At 43.6% G+C, this 18,659-nt stretch overlaps 1 protein-coding gene across 1 annotated transcript; it reads right to left on the minus strand.

Annotated features, from left to right (window-relative positions):
- Positions 1–1,237: 1,237 nt before the first annotated feature.
- LOC140406762 (G-protein coupled estrogen receptor 1-like) lies at positions 1,238–3,344 on the minus strand. The gene has a single exon (XM_072494702.1). It carries the CDS (start codon positions 2,725–2,727, stop codon positions 1,654–1,656), a length of 1,074 nt encoding a protein of 357 aa, XP_072350803.1. The 5' UTR covers positions 2,728–3,344; the 3' UTR covers positions 1,238–1,653.
- Between the last annotated feature and the right edge of the window lie 15,315 nt (positions 3,345–18,659).

Below are 18,659 nucleotides of genomic sequence, written 5' to 3' on the forward strand. Positions count from 1 at the left end.
GTTTCATTTTTTCAAAGTTTGCGATGCAGCCTGCATGGCATCTCCTTTCCATTTTGTCCCCTGTTCGAGCTGTGGTTCGCCCCACGGTTATAGCAGGTTGGACGTAGCAGGTAAAGGTGTCAACTGTGGCTCAATGTCTCACTCTCGCCTATGAATCAGAAAGTCACGGGTTGAAGGTCCACTCCAGAGAGTTGAGCACACAATCCAAGGGAAGGCTGCATTGTCAAGAGGGTGCAGCCTTTTGGTGGTGATGCTAAACTGAGCCGCCATCTGCCCCCTCAAGTGGACAGTAAGGCTCCCATGGCACTATTGGAAGAGATCAGGGGAGTTCTCCCCGGTGCTGTAATCAATATTTATCCCTCATCCCACTTCACCAAAACATTTGAAAACAAATGCAAAAGCTGATGCTGGAAATGTGAAATAAAAACCAGAAATGGCTGGTGACATTCAAATAAGGTTGCATCTATTGATGGAGTTAACGGTTTAGGTCAGTGACGTTTCATTGATTGCTTTTATTTCTCCAGAAGAGAGGATTTGGTCATTTTGACACACTGCTGTTTGTGGGAGCTTACGTGGTGCAAATAGCCTGCTGGGTTTCCTTGTATCACACCAGTGACAATTTCAAAATGCTTGCTGTGAGGTGCATTTGGGAGCACTGAGGTTGTGAAAGTGCGACAGAAGTGTCAGTCCTTCCTCTCATTCTCTCTATTTCTCTTTCTCTCCTTGCTTTTGCACTTTTGTGTTGTCACCCACTTTCTCCCTCTTGCCCTTTTGCTTACTTCTCTCTCTTACTTTCCCTCTTCTCGAATCACAACAGCCAAATACACTTTGGACAGCCCGTTTAGCTTTGCCCCTGCCCTGCTTGGGAGGTTACTCCAAAATTGAATATTCTCCTTCTCCCTGGTATTTATTATAAATGCTACTTCCAGTAATTCCCATCCGTAAACTCTACATCCACATTCATGGTATATTTGAAGTGGTATTTCATTGGTGTTGGCACGACTGTCGGTTGCTATTCCACTGAAGTGCCCTCTCGTTGATCACACTTTTGTGACTGATACTGCAATGACTTTACCATTTGCACACTGAGATTTTTACTGCCTCCAGGATTTTCTGTGCCAAGTTGTGATGCCTGGTCAGCTCACTTTAACCTTTCAGAAGGTTAAACATACACAGACAAACTTACTTTGTATCTTGGTAATTAAACTCGAGCATACACATGTAAATTAAGGTACAATTATTTTACAAAACATTTAGAATTTAATAACATTTTAGAGTTTTTCATTTCCCTCCAATTTAGGAAAGGATTTATTTTCTGGACCTTTTAATATATTTTATTAAATATAATTATGCATTAAACTACAAGCCTCAAGTCACACAAACAAGTGCTCATTGATAGTTCCCATAAAAGTTAACAGCATGGTGACTGTGATGAATGTAGCAAGAGATTGCTGCCATCTACGTCCCAAACTTGTTTGGCCGACTTCCTCCGTTAGTAATTATTCTGGAGGCATGCTTAGTCAACTAACTTTGAAGTTGACGACCTGGAAACATTGCTTTCAACCCATTGGCCAAATTGCAAATCATAACCAAAGAAAGTCAAATGCGATTTGAGCGTCCTCTTAATTACTTTACTTATAGTGATTTCATCTGCTACGCAAAAGATTCCTCTGCGGCTACAGGAATGTTCCAGTTCAAAGTGTTGTTGCAAAGCCGGTAAACTGTGGATACGCTTGCTTTCCTTTTCATGTACAGGCGGAGTTTATCCCGGAATGTTTCTCCAAGAAAGCTGTAAATAATGGGATTCAGACAACTATTAGAAAAAGCTGCCAGGTTAACAATATGACGTGTCAGTGGATAATAGTGCCCCATTGATTCCTTGAGGGAAACTGATGAATCCTTTGTGCCTTGCAGTAGCTGAAGGCTGATGAAAACATTTTCAGGTAACCAACAGATGAAGAAAACCAGAACAACTACAACGATCATGCGAAGGGCCTTCTGACGCCTTGGCCAAAGGCGGTTGTGCTTCTGGGCGTTTGTGAGAATCCGTACAATCAGTGAGTAGCAGAGTCCAATGATGAAGAAAGGGATGACAAACCCGAGAGTGACTTCCAACCATTGGATCTCCATGACATCTGCAAAGCAAAAGTGAACTTCCCCCGTGTGGTGGGCCTGGACCACGGCAAAGGGCATCATTGCAGCCAGGATGGATGTCAGCCAGATCAGGCCACAGCTCCATTTTGCATGCCGCAGAGTTCGGAGTGTGCCAGACTTCATTGATTGTGCCAGAGCAAGGTACCGGTCAAAGCTCATCCAAGTGAGAAAGAAGATGCTGCTGTACATGTTGATCTGCAGGAAGAGAGACATGAAGGTGCAAAGAATGGCTATGTCATAGTACTTGTCGTTGAGGTTGAAGACCTCAATGAGGGAATCTGCTACAAGTATCAGATCAGCTACAGCAAGGTTTACAAAGTAGAGGTCAGGGATCGTCATTTTCTTATGATCGTTCAAGTTTACAACCAGGATTAACCCATTCCCAATAAAGCCTATAGGAAATAGAAAAATAGTATACAAGCAAGATAGAAAGAGGCTGATGTTATAAAAATAGCTATCCCTTTGATTTTCAGTGACCTGGCCACAATGTAAGGTTTCATTACAGTAACTGGATTTATTCAGTTCACTTTCATTGGAAAATAGTAATATTCGTGAGACTAGGTGCACTTCCATCGTCAAAGACCGTGATGAATTTTCAAAGATTATATGTTGAATGATCTATAAATAGTGCTTTGGTGTTTTACGTATTTACATTTGTCTGTATTCATGCAGTCAGTCAATTTGTCCCAAGTTATCTGAAGTGCATCTGCCATGCTTTAGAGTAGCATGCTTTATCTGCTGTTTGGAGAATCCAATGGGACACAGACTTGGTCCCTGCAATTACATTGTGGTTCTGGTCAGTACATGTGGTTTTACTCATCTCTAGTTCAAAGTGCCTCTCCCTGGCCTTCATTCAGATGTGTTTACCAGTATGTTGATGCTTGTTGTGGGCAATTGAGACCTTGATACTGGAAAGCTCTGTCTGCCTGTTTGTCCGGCGGTTGCTTCTCTACCCCTTGGCCGTTGATCACAGTTCTTAATAGGCCAGATATCTATCTGTGCCTATAATGGTCGGGTTCCAATAGCAGGCAATGGTATTTTGGTAATGCATTGTGGTGACGAGTGACGACTGAATCTCATTTATTTGGTGACTTCCTCGGAAGAGCTGAAACCTTTCCCCTCTTGCGGTTTATTGGCGGTCAGTTGATAACTGGCTATAAAATCCAATGTGAGCATTGAATCCAAATGAGCATCCTGCAGTTAATGGAAAGGTGGGGGAAGAGGTGGGGGACAAAAGTAAATATGGATCAACATATCTTGTGCACACAACAGGACAATTCCTCATCTAAATGAAATGCTGCAATGTGGAGTTGAAAACCTTTTCTTCCAATTACTTGAAGATGACGCATTCATCTAGACACCTGGTAAAAACATTCTGTCCAATTGTATTAGCAAACTGTACGAATGATAATGTCCCTTTTAATGCTCTGTACATTCATGAGAAACAAAATTCAGAGGCTGTGATGTGTTTAAAAAAGGAATTTCAAGCAAGTGTGAACCTAACACTGAAATATGCTGAAGGATCTCCAACAATAAGAAAAAAAACTGCATGCATGTAACTGGTGTTGCGTATAACTTGGAACAGTTATGTAAAGAAAGTTAATCAATGCTTACTGTAAATGTCAGTTTGATAAAAGGGTAACTTTTTTCTTTTTAGGACTTAAGCTGTAGTGTAAACTCTTAGCATACACAATGTTAGCACTAATGCTGTGTTGGAAGCATCATTGCAGCACAATTATGTTTGCATCTGTCATTTGTGTGAAAGACTCTTCATACTGGAGGAGGATTTCAGTACAGAGCTGAAAATTAACCTTTTGAAACTGGGAGTTTTCTTTTAAGCTAAGCACCATCGTGAATACTCTTGTGACATTGCTCCACATGCTGAGTGCTAATAGTGTGGAGAGAGATTATCATCAGCCTTCTGTCATCATGTCATGCTGCACTGCATTATTCATGTGGTGCTTTACATTGGGAAAAATTATTTCCTCGATTTTCCATCTGCTCTATTCCTTGAGAAGGAGCAGCTTTTTCTTTCATGATGTGGAGATGCCGGCGTTGGACTGGGGTGAGCACAGTAATAAGTCTTACAACACCAGGTTAAAGTCCAACAGGTTTGTTTCAATGTCACTAGCTTTCGGAGCACGGCTCCTTCCTCCGGTAAAGTAACCTGAGGAAGGAACCTTCACCTGAGGAAGGAGCAGCGCTCCGAAAGTTAGTGACGTCGAAACAAACCTGTTGGACTTTAACCTGGCGTTGTAAGACTTCTTACTTTTTCTTTCAGACATTGCACGATAGAAGTGAGAGTTGTCCGTTATGGTGCAATTTCTGGTAAATTCAGACAGCATGGCGTTATTTTTGGTCCAGGGCTATCAATAAACCACAAAGTTATGACAAATGTAACTGATGATGTGCAGCAATGTAAAGCTTGAAAAAGACAAGCCATATATTAACATGTTTGAACTTCCTGTCATAAGCAGTGGAATGTTTAACAATAATTCAAATAGGAAGTAAAAGTGCAAAGTATGGGCGTTGTCTTTTTAAAAAAAAGGTGTGCTTGCGCATAGTAATTGCATCACTTGTAAAAGTGCCATGACGGCCGTTAAGGATTTGCTGCAGGAATTCATATGGCCTATATCAACTGGAGAAATTGACAAATGGGTCTGAGAAGCTGGAGGTTTTCCTGGGCAGTTAAGACTGGTGTGTATGGTCTGGGTTAGAGAGGAGTTTCCTCAGGATTGCACAGCACAGATTGATCGTAACATCACCCAAGTTCTTCAACACTTCTTGTGGGGAAAAAACTTTTGTTTCATTTTTGGCCCTTGTTGCAAATTGTACAAAATTGTTTCTTTTAAGAGAAAGTCTCATTTTTTAAATGTACTTAGGAGTTCTAATGAGCAAAGAACTCAATTTACACAAGTGAGCTTAAGAGTTTTTTTTTTAATTCTGACCACCATTAAATGGTGTTTTCCTCTGCTTTTCTAAGTTTTGTTTTATTGCACATTTTTAATCGATGGGTGGCCCGCCAGTAGATTTACCGAGCCCACTGTTGTCAATGGGATTTCCCGGTGACTGCATCCCTTGTCGCCAGGAAACCCGTGTGCCAGCGTGGGACCGGAATACCCCGCTAGCGTGAACAGCTAGGAGATCGTGCCCAGTAGTTCTTATTGGTGTGGAAGCTTTATTTATCAACGTTATGAAGAGTCACCAAGTGGGGGTTTAGACATAGATCATACAGTGCAGAAGGAGGCCATTCTTCCCATCGAGTCTGCACTGACCCACGTAAGCCCTCATTTCCTCCCCATTCCCATAACCCAATAACTCATCCTAACCTTTTTGGGTCACTAAGGGCAATTTATCATGGCCAATCCACCTAACCTGCACGTCTTTTGGACTGTGGGAGGAAACCGGAGCACCCGGAGGAAACTCACGCAGACATGGGGAGAACATGCAGACTCCACACAGACAGCGACCCAGCAGGGAATCGAACCTGGGACCCTGGCGCTGTGAAGCCACAGTGCTAATCACTTGTGCTACCGTGCTGCCCTACATGCAATTCCTTTACATGAAACACGTATAAACGCATGAACAAGGAGCAGGAGTAGGACATTCAGCCCCTCGAACATGCTTGCTATTTAATAAGATTATGGCTGATCTGATAGCAACTCAAATCTACATCCCGCCTATCTCCGATAACCTATCACCCAATACCAAGAATCTATCCACCTCAGCCTTAAAAATATTCCAAAAATCTGCTTCCACCACCCTTTCAGGAAGGGAGTTCCAAAGACTCACTACACTGTGAGTGAAAGATGTTTTGCCTCATCTCAGTTTTAATTGGATGGCCCATTATGTTTAAACAGTAACCCCCTAGTTATCGATTCTCCCACAAGAGGAAACATCCTCTCCACATCCACCCTGTCAAGACTCCTCAGGATCTTGTATGTTTCAATCAAGTCGCCTCTTTTTCTTCTCAGCTCCAGTGGATGCAGCCCTATCTTGTCCAACATTACCTCATAAAACAACCCATCCATTCCAGGTATTAGTCTGGTAATCCGTCTCTGAACTGTTTCCAATGCATTTCCGTCTTTCCTTACATAAGGCGGCAAAAACTGTACACAGTACTCCAAATGTGATCTCACGAGTGCTTTGTACAACGGAAGCATAACCTCCCTACATTTGTATTCAAATTCTCTCTTAATACATTCTTGTATTTTGTGAAAGTAATGTAGTCACGATTTTATAACTGTTGCACGGTACCCCTCCTTATTTCTATAATGTCCTCCAACCCTATAAACCTCTGAGACCTCTACCTTTCTTCAGTTCTGGCCTTGTATGCATCCCCATCTTCTCGCACAACCAATGGTAGGTCATGCTTTCAGTTATCTAAGCCTCAAGCTCTGGAACATCTTCGACACTCACTTCTTGTGCTCACTAAGTGACCTCGTCATCACAGATAGAAATTTGTTTCTTGCAAGAATCCAATACTTGTGAAAATTGAGTGTCCCTGCAGAGAATAATTGATCTCCATTTGTTCAGTTAATTCACCTTTGAATTAATCATTTTACTTCAGTTCATTTTTAGTCCTGGAGCTCACTGCCTGAGAGGGCATAGGGAGCAGATGCAGTTCCCTTTCAAAGGGAATTTTGGACATGTGCTTAAAAAGGAAAACAAAAACAAGGCTATAGGAGAGCCGTGAATTAATTGGATGTCTGTTTCCAAGAGTCAGTGCAGCTATGATAGACTGAATGCCCTTCATTTGTGCTGTTTCACTCCATGATTAAGATGATGATTAATTTATATGTTCCCACATTTTAGGGGCTGTTCCCTTAGCTGCATTCCACTGCACTTCAATGTTTTCCTATTGAAATATTTATCCACTTTCTAAATCTATTGAAGATTGCGATACCAACATAGTTTCTATTTTAATCCCAAGCATGGAAAATTTCTCCCGACTTTTCACTTTGTTCGTTTGAGTGATTTTATCTCGATGGACTCCAGTTGTTTTAAAAAAAAAAAAATTTAGAGTACCCAATTCATTTTTTCCAATTAAGGGGCAATTTAGCGTGGCCAATCCACCTAGCCTGCACATCTTTGGGTTGTTGGGGTGAAACCCACGCAAACACGGGGAGAATGTGCAAACTCCACACAGACAGTGACCCAGAGCCGGGATCGAACCTGGGACCTTGGCGCCGTGAGGCAACAGGGCTAACCCACTGCGCCACCATGCTGCCCCGGACTCCAGTTAATTACCAATGAAAATTGTTTGATTTACCCGATTGGAGCTCTTCCTAATTTTGAAGACCTCTATCAGATCTTAACCCTTTGCTTGACTGAAGAGAGTGGTGAGCTAGAGGAGTGACTCACACCTGTTGACTTGTACTCTAGCCAGGGAGATGAGCCATCATGAGGGCAGGGGTTCAAGAAGAAGAAAATGACCAAGTATGCAAGCGGTAAATAGATTACTTTCTTTGGGCAATGAGAAAAGGGAAATGGTGATTTACATCACTGACAATAGCCATTGCTGAGTTTGGCAAATGAATCCTAGTCTATATAAAATAACGGTGACTTTATGAGGCTTGGGTCACATTTTCACCTGTATATTTGTACCAAACAACATCACAAGTTCTGATCAGAACTGAGATAATTAGGTCATGTCCTCTCTTCTCACCCATCGCCCCTTGCTGTAAGTAACTGGGATTGATTTTACCAGCACTTTTTGTATTGTTGTTATTCTCCACACTGCATTTGCTGGAGAATTGATCCTCTTGTATAAGCCCTGCCAATTCATTGTCAGGTACAGTTATATCAACTGTTAATAGGATCTAAGCTGGTTGGTGAAGCTCAAAACAAGGCACGGAGCTTTTCTTTATTGAGAAGAGTTTATTAACCTGTTCAACCTCAAATAATCAAATGATTAATGATCTCATAGTTCGGGATCCTCTTGGAAGGAGCGACCACAATATAGTGGAATTTAAAATACAGTTGGTAAAATCAAACACTAGTGTTTTGTGCTTAAACAAAGGCGATTACAATGGGATGAGAGAAGAACTAGCTAAGGTAGACTGGGAGCAAAGACTTCATGGTGAAGCAGTTGAGGAACAGTGGAGAACCTTCCGAGCGATCTTTCACAGTGTTCAGAAAAGGTTCATACCGACAAAAAAGAAAGACGGTAGAAATGGGAAAAATCGACCGTGGATATCTAAGGAGGTAAGGGAGAGTATCAAATTGAAGGAAAAAACATACAAAGTGGCAATGTTGCCAAGTTTGAGGCTATCCATTTTGGGAGGAATAACAGCAGAATGGATTATTATTTAAACGGTAAGATGTTAAAACATGCTGCTGTGCAGAGGGACCTGGGTGTGCTGGTGCACGAGTCGCAAAAAGTTGGTGTGCAGGTGCAACAGGTGATGAAGAAGGTTAATCGAGTTTTGTCTTTCGTTGCTAGAGGGATGGAGTTCAAGATTAGGGAGGTTATGCTGCAATTGTATAGGGTATTGGTGAGGCCGCATCTGGAGTATTGTGTTCAGTTTTGGTCTCCTTACCTGAGAAAGGACATATTGGCACTGGAGGGAGTGCAGAGGAGATTCACTAGGTTGATCCCAGAGTTGAGGGGATTAGAGTATGACGAGAGGTTGAGTAGACTGGGACTGTACTCATTGGAGTTTAGAAGGATGCGGGGGGGGATCTTATTGAAACATATAAAATTATGAAGGGAATAGATAGGATAGATGCGGGCAGGTTGTTTCCACTGGTCGGGGAAAGCAGAACTAGGGGGCATAGCCTCAAAATAAGGGGAAGTAGATTTAGGACGGAGTGTAGGAGGAACTTCTTCACCCAAAGGGTTGTGAATCTCTGGAATTCCTTGCCCAGTGAAGCAGTTGAGGCTCCTTATTTAAACGTTTTTAAGAAAAAGATAGATGCCTTTCTAAAGAATAAAGGGATTCGGGGATATGGTGGACGGGCCGGAGAGTAGAGCTGAGTCCACAAAGATCAGCCATGATCTCATTAAATGGCGGAGCAGGCTCGAGGGGCCAGATGGCCTACTCCTGTTCCTAGTTCTTATGTAAATCTTCTCCCACTCGACCCAGTGTCCCAGCAGTCCCCTATTTATATGTGTTCAAAGACAATTAATACCATCACCTTTTCCTCTTAAAGTTAACAACGTAATTGACATGACATCAGTAAATCTTAACAATGCAATTAACAATATATTAGCATTGATACTGTTAGCATAAAGTACAAAGATGCTAATATTGTTTGATGCAGGTTGTGATGAATATATATACATTTTTTTCTAAAATATACATTCAGAATACCCCAATATTTTTTCCCAATTAAGGGACAATTTAGCATGGTCAATCCACCTACTCTGCACATCTTTGGGCTGTGAGGTTGAGACCCACGCAGACACTGGGAGAATGTGCAAATTCTACATGGACCCAGGGCCGGGATCGAACCTGTGAGGCTGCAATGCTAACCACTGTGCCACCATGCCGCCCCTGTGATGAATATATTGAGTATGAATGTGATTTCCATTGGATTCGTAACAGGATATTTGAAAACTAATCTTTCTTTTAAAAATAAAATCATTTGTAGGACATGGATTTTGTTGGTAAAGCCAACATTTATTGCCCATCTTAATTGCTCTTGAGCGTTGCAACTTATTGAACTATTGCAGTTTGTGTCATTAAGGTACATCTTTAAAAATTAATTTACGGGATGACTTCCAGTGGCAGCTATGAGGAAGTAGGTCACACATTTGGGTCTCCCATTTTGGTCGGATGTTTGGACCTTTCCCCCGGACGTTTTTGCGCTTTTGAGCACGGAACTGGAAAGCAATAGTACTCAGGCACAGGACCCATACAGAATTCTATGGACCTAAGAAGCCGGAGGGACCATAAACAGCAGAAGAAGTGGTCGAGTAAGGGCACAGCGGAGGCTGTGAGAGAGACCAGCATGGCTGGTGTTCAGAGCAAGGAGCCGACAGCCCAGCCCACAATGGAGCAGCTGCTGCAGGCTATGTAGGATGGCTTTTTGACTCTGAAGCATGACAACTTGGAGCCGCTTCAGAAGTCGATTGATCAGATGGGAAAAAGGCTGGATGATCAGGCTGAGAAGCTCCAGCAGTTGGAGAAGTCAGTGGAGGAGCAGGCTGACTTTCAAACGGAGACGGATGTGGAGATTTGGAGGTTGAGGGACCAGCAAAAAGTGCTTCTGGAAAGACTGGAGGACCTGGACAACAGATCTCTCCAGCAGAACGTGAGAATCGTGGGCCTCCCGGAGGGGACAGAGGGGCTGGACGCTGCCTCAGACGTGGAGGGTATGTTTCAGAAGTTGCTGGGGAATGAGGTGTTCCCACGCCCGCCGGTTGTGGACGGGGCACACAGAGTGCAGGTGAGGCAGCCGCGACAAGAGGGTCCCCCACGAGCGATGGTGGTACGTTTTCACAGGTACCTGGACAAGGAACGGGTGCTGCAATGGGCAAAGAGCACACAAAGCTTTATTTGGGACAATACCACCCTGCGTGTGTACCAAGATTTGAGTGCGGAGGTGGCCAGGAGGAGGGGAGGCTACAAGCTGGTGAAGGAGATACTTTATAAAAACAAGGTGAAATTCGGGCTGCTTTTCCTGGCGCGACTGTGGGTTACGTATAAGGGTCAGCACCACTATTTCGAGGAACCCGAAGAGGCGATGGACTTTGTTAAGAAGCAAGGGCTGGCCCTGAGCTGAGGACGTTTGGACTCATGTTAGAGCTTTTAAGTATATGTAGTGTCTCCCGTTTTGGGATGTATCTTTTTTTTTGATTGCTTTTGTGTGCTTTTTGCGTAGTTTACCTGAATGTTTCCTGTTTGGGCTCTTTGTTTAGATGGAGTTTGGCTGGGGGATATTAATAAAGAAAACAGTTAAAAGGGTTGGGTTAAAATGGATGCTTCAGGGAAACTTTATGCTATCTTTTTCTGTGTCTGTATGGGAAGGACTGAGAGTGCCTGTTATTTCTTATCTCTTTTTTTTCTTGTTTAACTTGAATTGTGCTATTGTGGGCGTTGTTTATGACTTGTATTGAGTGTTTGCTTAAGTAGGACTGATCTGGGGAAGTGGTGTGGAGGGGTCGGGGGAGGGGTGACTGGGAACAATGGGTGGGAGCCCCAGGCTAGCTGAGTGCAACTAGTCAACGGGAGCCAAGGTGGGGGGTGTCCATATAGTTAGATTAGAGCAGGTGTTAGGTGATAGGATGGTGTTGCTAGGGGGGGAGTTGTTCTGCTGACAGGGATGGAAACTGGGCATGGCAACAGTGAGGAGGTCATGGGTGGAGCCGGCCAGGGGGCGGGCCAGAGGAGGCGCGATACAGGGCTGCGAGGCTGGTCAAGGAAAGGGGATGGCTGATCGGCAAAGGGGGGGGGGGCGAAGTGCCCCCCAACCAGGCTGATCACCTGTAATGTTAGAGGGTTAAACGGGCCAGTGAAGAGGTCGAGTGTTTTTGCGCATCTGCGGGTTCCGAAGGCGGACATAGTCTTGTTGCAGGAGACGCACCTGAAAGTGGCAGACTAGGTTAGGTTAAGGAAGGGCTGGGTCAGTCAGGTCTTTCATTCGGGGCTGGATTCTAAGACAAGGGGGGTTGTGATCCTGATTAATAAAAGGGTACAATTTGAGGCAGAGGACACAGTCGTGCATGGGGGTGGCAGGATCATTATGGTGAGGGGTAAGCTCGAAGGGGTGAGAGTAGTCCTGGTCAGTGTGTATGCCCCGAATTGGGATGATGTGGATTTTATTAGGAGGATGCTAGGGAAGATCCCCGACTTGGACTCGTGTAAGTTGATCATGGGCGGGGACTTTAATATAGTCCTGGACCCGAGAAAATGGGGTGGTAATGAGCCCGGAGGTGGCAATCTTTGGGGTTTAGGAGGACCCGGAAATCCAGGAAGAGAGAGAGGCCGACGTTCTGGCCTTTGCTTCCCTGGTAGCCCGGCGCTGAATACTGTTAGCATGGAGGGACTCAAAGCCCCCGAGGGCTGAGGTATGGCTATCGGGCATGGCGAGCTTTCTTGGCCTAGAGAAAGTCAAGTTCGCCTTGAGAGGTTGGCTACTAGGGTTTGCCTGAAGGTGGCAGCCATTTATTGACTTCTTCGCAGAGGAGTAAGCATCAGCAGGGGGGTGGTGTGGGCAAGGGTAGAGTAGAGTAGAATAGAGGGATATTGAGGCAGGTCCGTGCGTGAACAGAGCCGTGGTTTGCACTATGGTTCATTTGTGTCTTAACTTCTTTTTTTTTTTGTACAGCACAATGTCACTTTTTCTATATGCCTCAAATACCTCAGTAAAATCGTTTGTTAAAAAAAAAATTCATTTCCGGGATGTGGGCTGGGATACTGCCCATCCCTACATGCCCTCCATTTCAGAGGGCATTTGAGAGTCATTTGCATTGCTGTGGATCCGGAGTCACATGTAGGCCACACCAGGTAAGGATGTCAGATTTTCTTCCCTAAAGGGTTTTTATGACAATCGACAATTGTTTCATGGTCCTTATTAGACTTTTAATTCCAGATTTTTGTTGAATTCAAATTTCACCACCTGCCGAGGTGGAGTTTGAACCTGGGCCCCCAGATCTCTGACAATACTACTACGCCACCCCCTCCCCACTTTTCACTGTACTATTTACCATTCAAAAGATACATTCCCCATTTTATATTTTTAAATTTAGAATACCCAGTTATTTTGTTTCCAATTAAGGGGCAATTTAGCGTGGCCAATCCACCTACCCTGCAGATCTTTTTGGGTTGTGGGGGTGAGACCCATGCAGACACGGGGAGAATGTGCAAACTCCACACAGACAGCGACTGGGTCCTTTTCGCCGTGAGGCCCTCATGCCCCACTTGAGCTATGAGACCATGGAGGAGCACAGACTATGTAATAATAATCATCTTTAGACCATAAAACATATGGTGCAGAAGGAGGCCATTCGGCCCATCGAATCTGCACCGACCCACTTAAGCCCTCACTTCAACCCTATCCCTGTATCCCAATAACCCTTCCTAACCTTTTTGGACACTAAGAGCAATTTAGCATGGCCAATCCACCTAACCTGCACGTCTTTGGACTGTGGGAGGAAACCGGAGCACCCGGAGGAAACCCACGCAGACACGGGGAGAATGTACAAATTCCACACAGACAGTGACCCAGCGGGGAATCAAACCTGGGACTCTGGAGCTGTGAAGCCATTGTGCTACCGTGCTGCCCTTAGGTTTACATTAACACTGCAATGAAATTACTGTGAAAATCCCCAAGTCGCCACACTCTGGCGCCTGTTCGGGTACACCGAGCGAGAATTCAGAATGTCCAATTCACCTAACAAGCACAACTTTCGGGATTTGTGGAGGAAACCGACGCAGACACAGGGAGAATGTGCAGACTCCGCTCAAACCGTGCCCCAAGCAGGAATCGAACCTGGGACCCTTGTGCTGTGAAACAACAGTGCTAACCAGTGTGCTTTCGTGCCGCCTATGTAATATGACATAAGAAATTAAGATGTGTATTCTCATAATAGTAACAGCAATGTGTGGTGCACTCTCACAAACAGAAGCAGCATGCTTGCTGGACAAATCATTAATAATTTAAGGCTTTTTAGGTATTTCCTTTCCTACAACTGTGAAATCTTGATATGATGCCTTTAATAAAACTTGTTACACGTCATAATGATAATTTGGTTTCAAGAGGTTTCTTATTTTGAAATAAATAGATGGAACAGACAGCTCCTAAAGAAAGAAGGATTTACATATCTGTCATGATGTTCATGACTGTGGATTCCCACAAACTGTTGAGACACCTAGAGAATTCCCGCTCTCTTCAAAATAATGCTGTCAAAGCTTTTATATCCACTTAAGGGAGCAGACTCAACCGAAAAATGGCACTTCTGACAGTGCAACATGCCCGCAGTATCTCAGTGAGTTGTCAGCTTGGATTAACTTGCCCAAGTCGCTGAAGTGGGGCATGAACCCATGACTTTCTGACTCACAGGTGAGTCTGTGGCCTGAAGTCTGCCAACTGGTGCATGAAAGCAAATTGGCAGGCGGACACTTTGGTCCCAACTGTAACCTGAGGCCTGCGTGCAGAAGCTATTATGGTTCCCTCACCAGGAAAATATGTCCACTTTTGGGAGAGCTGACACCTGGGGCTGTTAAGTATAGAATAGTCACCAATAAATCCAACGGCAAATTCAGGAGAATCAACTTTAAGTAGTGAGAATGTTATATAGATATTTGCGTATTAATCATCATAGTTTGCCAGCAAAATTCTGATCAGTGAGTGCAGGTTAGGAAAGGAAGATTAATGGACCACATGAAAATTACCTAGCGTGATAATGTCAAGCTTTGCAGCATGATGGTACTTGGGATTGGAAGTGCGACTTTGCAATATAGTCTTCATCCGCTTTATCCATACAATAATAATCTCTTTCATATCAGAAGTCTGCCACCTCGCTGTACTAAATTCAACTAAGGTAAAAAGAAAGGATCGCGCTTTTATTCTGTCTTTCACGATTGTGCAAAACTCTTCACAGTTGGTTAGTACTTTTCTAATGAAATCACTGTTGTAATGTGGGAAATACAGCCGTCAGTTTTCACACAGCAAGTCCCACAAACGTCAGTGGCCACATAATCTGTTTTTGTGGCCAGGAAAATAGGAGTGCTTTTAAAATGCGATGGGCGTTGGGGTGGGGGACAACTTTGCATCACACAGCCACTGTTTTCAAACTTTTTTCCAGTTTGCCTGTTTGAACCAGGATATCTGAGATGATTCGAAAAATAAATGGTGAGGTTAACTTTGTTTGATATGCTTGATAAACTGGGTTTCTCCTCCCTCCCCTTGAATCACAGGTGTCAGCCATGACTCACTGGGCAGCTCTGAGGTTGTGGATTCAAGTCCCCGTTCAGAGACTTCAACGCGCAATCTGAGCTGTCATACCATTGCAGGACTGAGACAAAGCTGCATTGTCGGAGGTGCCTCTTTCAGATGGGATGCTAAACTTGAGGTACCATCTGCCCTCTTGAATGAACATGAAAAATTTCATTGTTCTCTCCTGTATCCTGGACAATATTTATCCTTTGACCAACACCACTGAAAAGAGATAATCTGGCCATTTATTGTGTTGCTGTTTGTAGGAGCTTGCTGTGTGTGCATTGACTGACAGGCTCTCTAAATTACAAAAGTATTCAATGGCTATAAGGTTGGGGATGTTCTGAGGCCGTATGTAAATGCGAGCTGTTTCTTTCTGGAGCACTCTGACCAGTTGGGGCACCATTGTCCTGGCTGAGTTCAAGGGTCAGGATCAGACCTGGAATCTTCCCAGTGTGTATAGTCACTGGGGAGCTATTCTCGGCCTATGTATACCTGATTTTCATCAAACACTTGGCTGCTTTGTAAACTGTCATACAGTAGGGGCTGGTTTAGCGCAGTGGGTTAAACAGCTGGCTTGCAATGCAGAACAGGGCCAGCAGCGCGGGTTCAATTCTCGTACCAGCCTCCCCGAGCAGGCGGCGGAATGTGGCAACTAGGGGCTTTTCACAGTAACTTTATTGTGACAATAAGCGATTATTATTAGTACATCAAATCAATATGTGCTTGTTTGTAAAACATCAAATTGCTATTTTAACAAATTGTAACGGCACCTTCCTTTATTGTTTATAATCCCAGTCCAACACAAATTGTAATGATTTTTTAAACACTTTTTACGTTCTCTGGTGATCCTAATGCTGACATCAAGTTGAAGCATGTCAGTACTGGAGAAATAAATCACTTATTTAAGTTCTTCTTTTACACTTTGAGTACCCAATCAGCATGGAGCACGCCTAGACCAGGTCTAATTAAACAATTGGAAATCTTATTTGATGTTGCACCAATATTGTATCTCACTCTAATTGTACATTAGTGGGTTCCCGTCCACGAGAGACTGGTTTGAGCCATTTCCCAACTCATTTAATTTCGCAGCAAGTAGAACAACACATTTATCTCACCAATTCAAATCCAATTTATCCTGAATTATCGGAGCTGAAAGGACAGGCAGTGCTTTACTCACGTGTGCCATGCATTTCCCAAATTTTAATTCTACGAAGTGACAGCAATTTCGGGAAGAGACATCCGTGTTTATTTTAATGGCCTCTCGGCCTCCCCCAGCCCTCCTCCCCCAATCTCCCTCCAGCCCAGGGCCATGGAGGTTAACTGCAGCAGCTCGACTGTCACTCCGGCTGAGAGTTACTGAGTCAGTGTATATCAGTGGTGGTGCAACTGCCCTGGTATCACATCTGTTGCTGTGCACACACAAGCACGCACGCACAAATTATAATTGCTGGAAGTTGGATTGGAAACATATTTCATATAAGATTATAGGTAAGATAGTCTGAATGATGTGGATGTTTTCTTTCCTTAAATACTACATTGGTATGAATGAAAAAGTGCATACTGTGTAACACAGGGAGTCTTTATAAAATTGTAAATGTTTAATTAAAGAAAGAAACCTTGTTCATTTGCCAAGACCAGGTAATTGTTCATCACATTTAAGTGTACCTAAACAGAATCCTGGAATTCGTGGTTTGGGGGAAGGTAGGATCAGGTTATTGAGTTTGATGACCAGCCAATTTCATAATGAATGGTGGAGCAGATTCGAAAGGCTGAATGTCCTCCTCCTCCTGCTCCGATTTTCTTTGTTTCTATGTCTCCATGATTGAAAGATTTATGTGTCGTTACCTATTTAAAAATCAATGCAAAGTGCTTTTGTAATAAAAAACAAATACTGTGGATGCTGGAGATCTGAAATAAAAAGAGTGCTGAAAAAATCAGCACTGGCAGCAACTGTGGAGAGAGAAATCGAGTTTCAAGTCCAATATAATTTGAAATGAGATGCAGATTACTCTTTGTGACGTATTCCTTTTTCAGATAAATTTAGAGTACCCAATTCATTTTTTCTAATTAAGGGGCAATTTAGCATGGCCAATCACTTACCCGACATATCTTTGAGTTGTGAGGGCAAAACCCACGCAAGCACGGGGAGAATGTGCAAACTCCACACGGACAATAACTCGGAACCGGGATCGAACCTGGGACCTCGGCGCCGTGAGGCAGCAGTGCTAACCACTGCGCCACCATGCTGCTCTATTGTACTCTTAAGAGGTTTCTTTTATGTTAAAGGTGCTGCCTTGGGAAAGCGGGCAGCATAACTAAAGACCTCTCCCACCCGGCTTACTCACTCTTCCAACTTCTTCCATCGTGCAGGAGATAATAAAAGTCTGAGAACGTGCACGAGCAGATTCAAAAACAGCTTCGTCCCTGCTGTTATCAGACACCTAAATGACCCTTCTATGGATTGATCTGATTAACACTGTGATGCGACCATCAATTCACTCGAAGACACGTGGAGAAGTTTTAATCAGCTTAGAACTGAGCCTGCCTGTGACCGGTACAACACTGAAGGCGGCCCCGCAGGTCAGCAGCTCTTATACTTGCTGTAAGGGGGTGGAGCCATGGGCGGAGCCCATGCATGCCCCAACATATCCCCTGTGGGTGAAGCCACACAATGGCCCATAGGTAGAGCCCACAGGGTTAATAACATAACACAGTGCACTGGTGAATTATCAGTAATTATACATTCACCACACACTGCACTCCTGTATGCTTCACCCGATGCCAGTGTCTATGTGTTTACATTGTGTACCTTGTGTTGCCCTATTATGTATTTTATTTTATTTTCATGTACTAAATTATCTGTTTGAGCTGCTTACAGAAAAATACTTTTCACTGTACCTCAGTACACATGACAATAAACAAATCCAATCCAATATAAGCATAAATTGTTAACGGGTTCTCTAAAATTAGAGTCTCGGAGTACCTAAGCAACTTTAAAATGTAGGTAATGTGTCTTATAATTTACCTTTTTAAGAATCCAGTTAAAGTTTCCCTTCAACTTAAACAGATGATGTGGTCTTTACCACATTGTGCACAGCAAGGTCACACATTCAGCAATTTACCTGTTGTATTTTCTGCATTCTAATAGTGACTACTCCTCAAAAGTCCTCCAGTGGCTGTAAAGTGCTTTAGGACGTCTTGAGATGGTAAAAAGCGCTATCTTAGTGCAATTCATTCTTCCAATGGGACAGAAACAGAAAATGCTACACAGTCTCAGCAGGTCTGATAGCATTTGTGGGGAGAGGACGGACCTGAAGTTTCGAGTCTGGATGACTTTGTTTTGTGGGATTGGGGCGGTGTGATGCAGGGGAAACTAAGTTGGGAACCTGAATATCATACTCTGGTGGAGATCAGCCAGTTTGTTTTGCATCCCTTCCAGAGCAACTGCAATGTTATTGGGAAGCCTGTCAATTCCAAGAATTGTATGTTGTGGAAGTCTGAAGCTCGAATGTACCTTAAAACAGACTTATTTCCAAGGCAACGAAGCAGTCACAGACACTCCCAGTTCCTCCCAGACGTTCTGAATCAATTGGCTTATATACTCATACAATGATTCC

This window comes from Scyliorhinus torazame, unplaced genomic scaffold (genome assembly GCF_047496885.1).
Source record: "Scyliorhinus torazame isolate Kashiwa2021f unplaced genomic scaffold, sScyTor2.1 scaffold_860, whole genome shotgun sequence".
In the NCBI taxonomy this organism is placed as follows: domain Eukaryota; kingdom Metazoa; phylum Chordata; class Chondrichthyes; order Carcharhiniformes; family Scyliorhinidae; genus Scyliorhinus; species Scyliorhinus torazame.

Coding starts and splice junctions, on each gene's coding strand:
- LOC140406762 (XM_072494702.1), bottom strand. CDS start 2,727: ATGGAAGTGCACCTAGTCTCACGAATATTACTATTTTCCAATGAAAGT.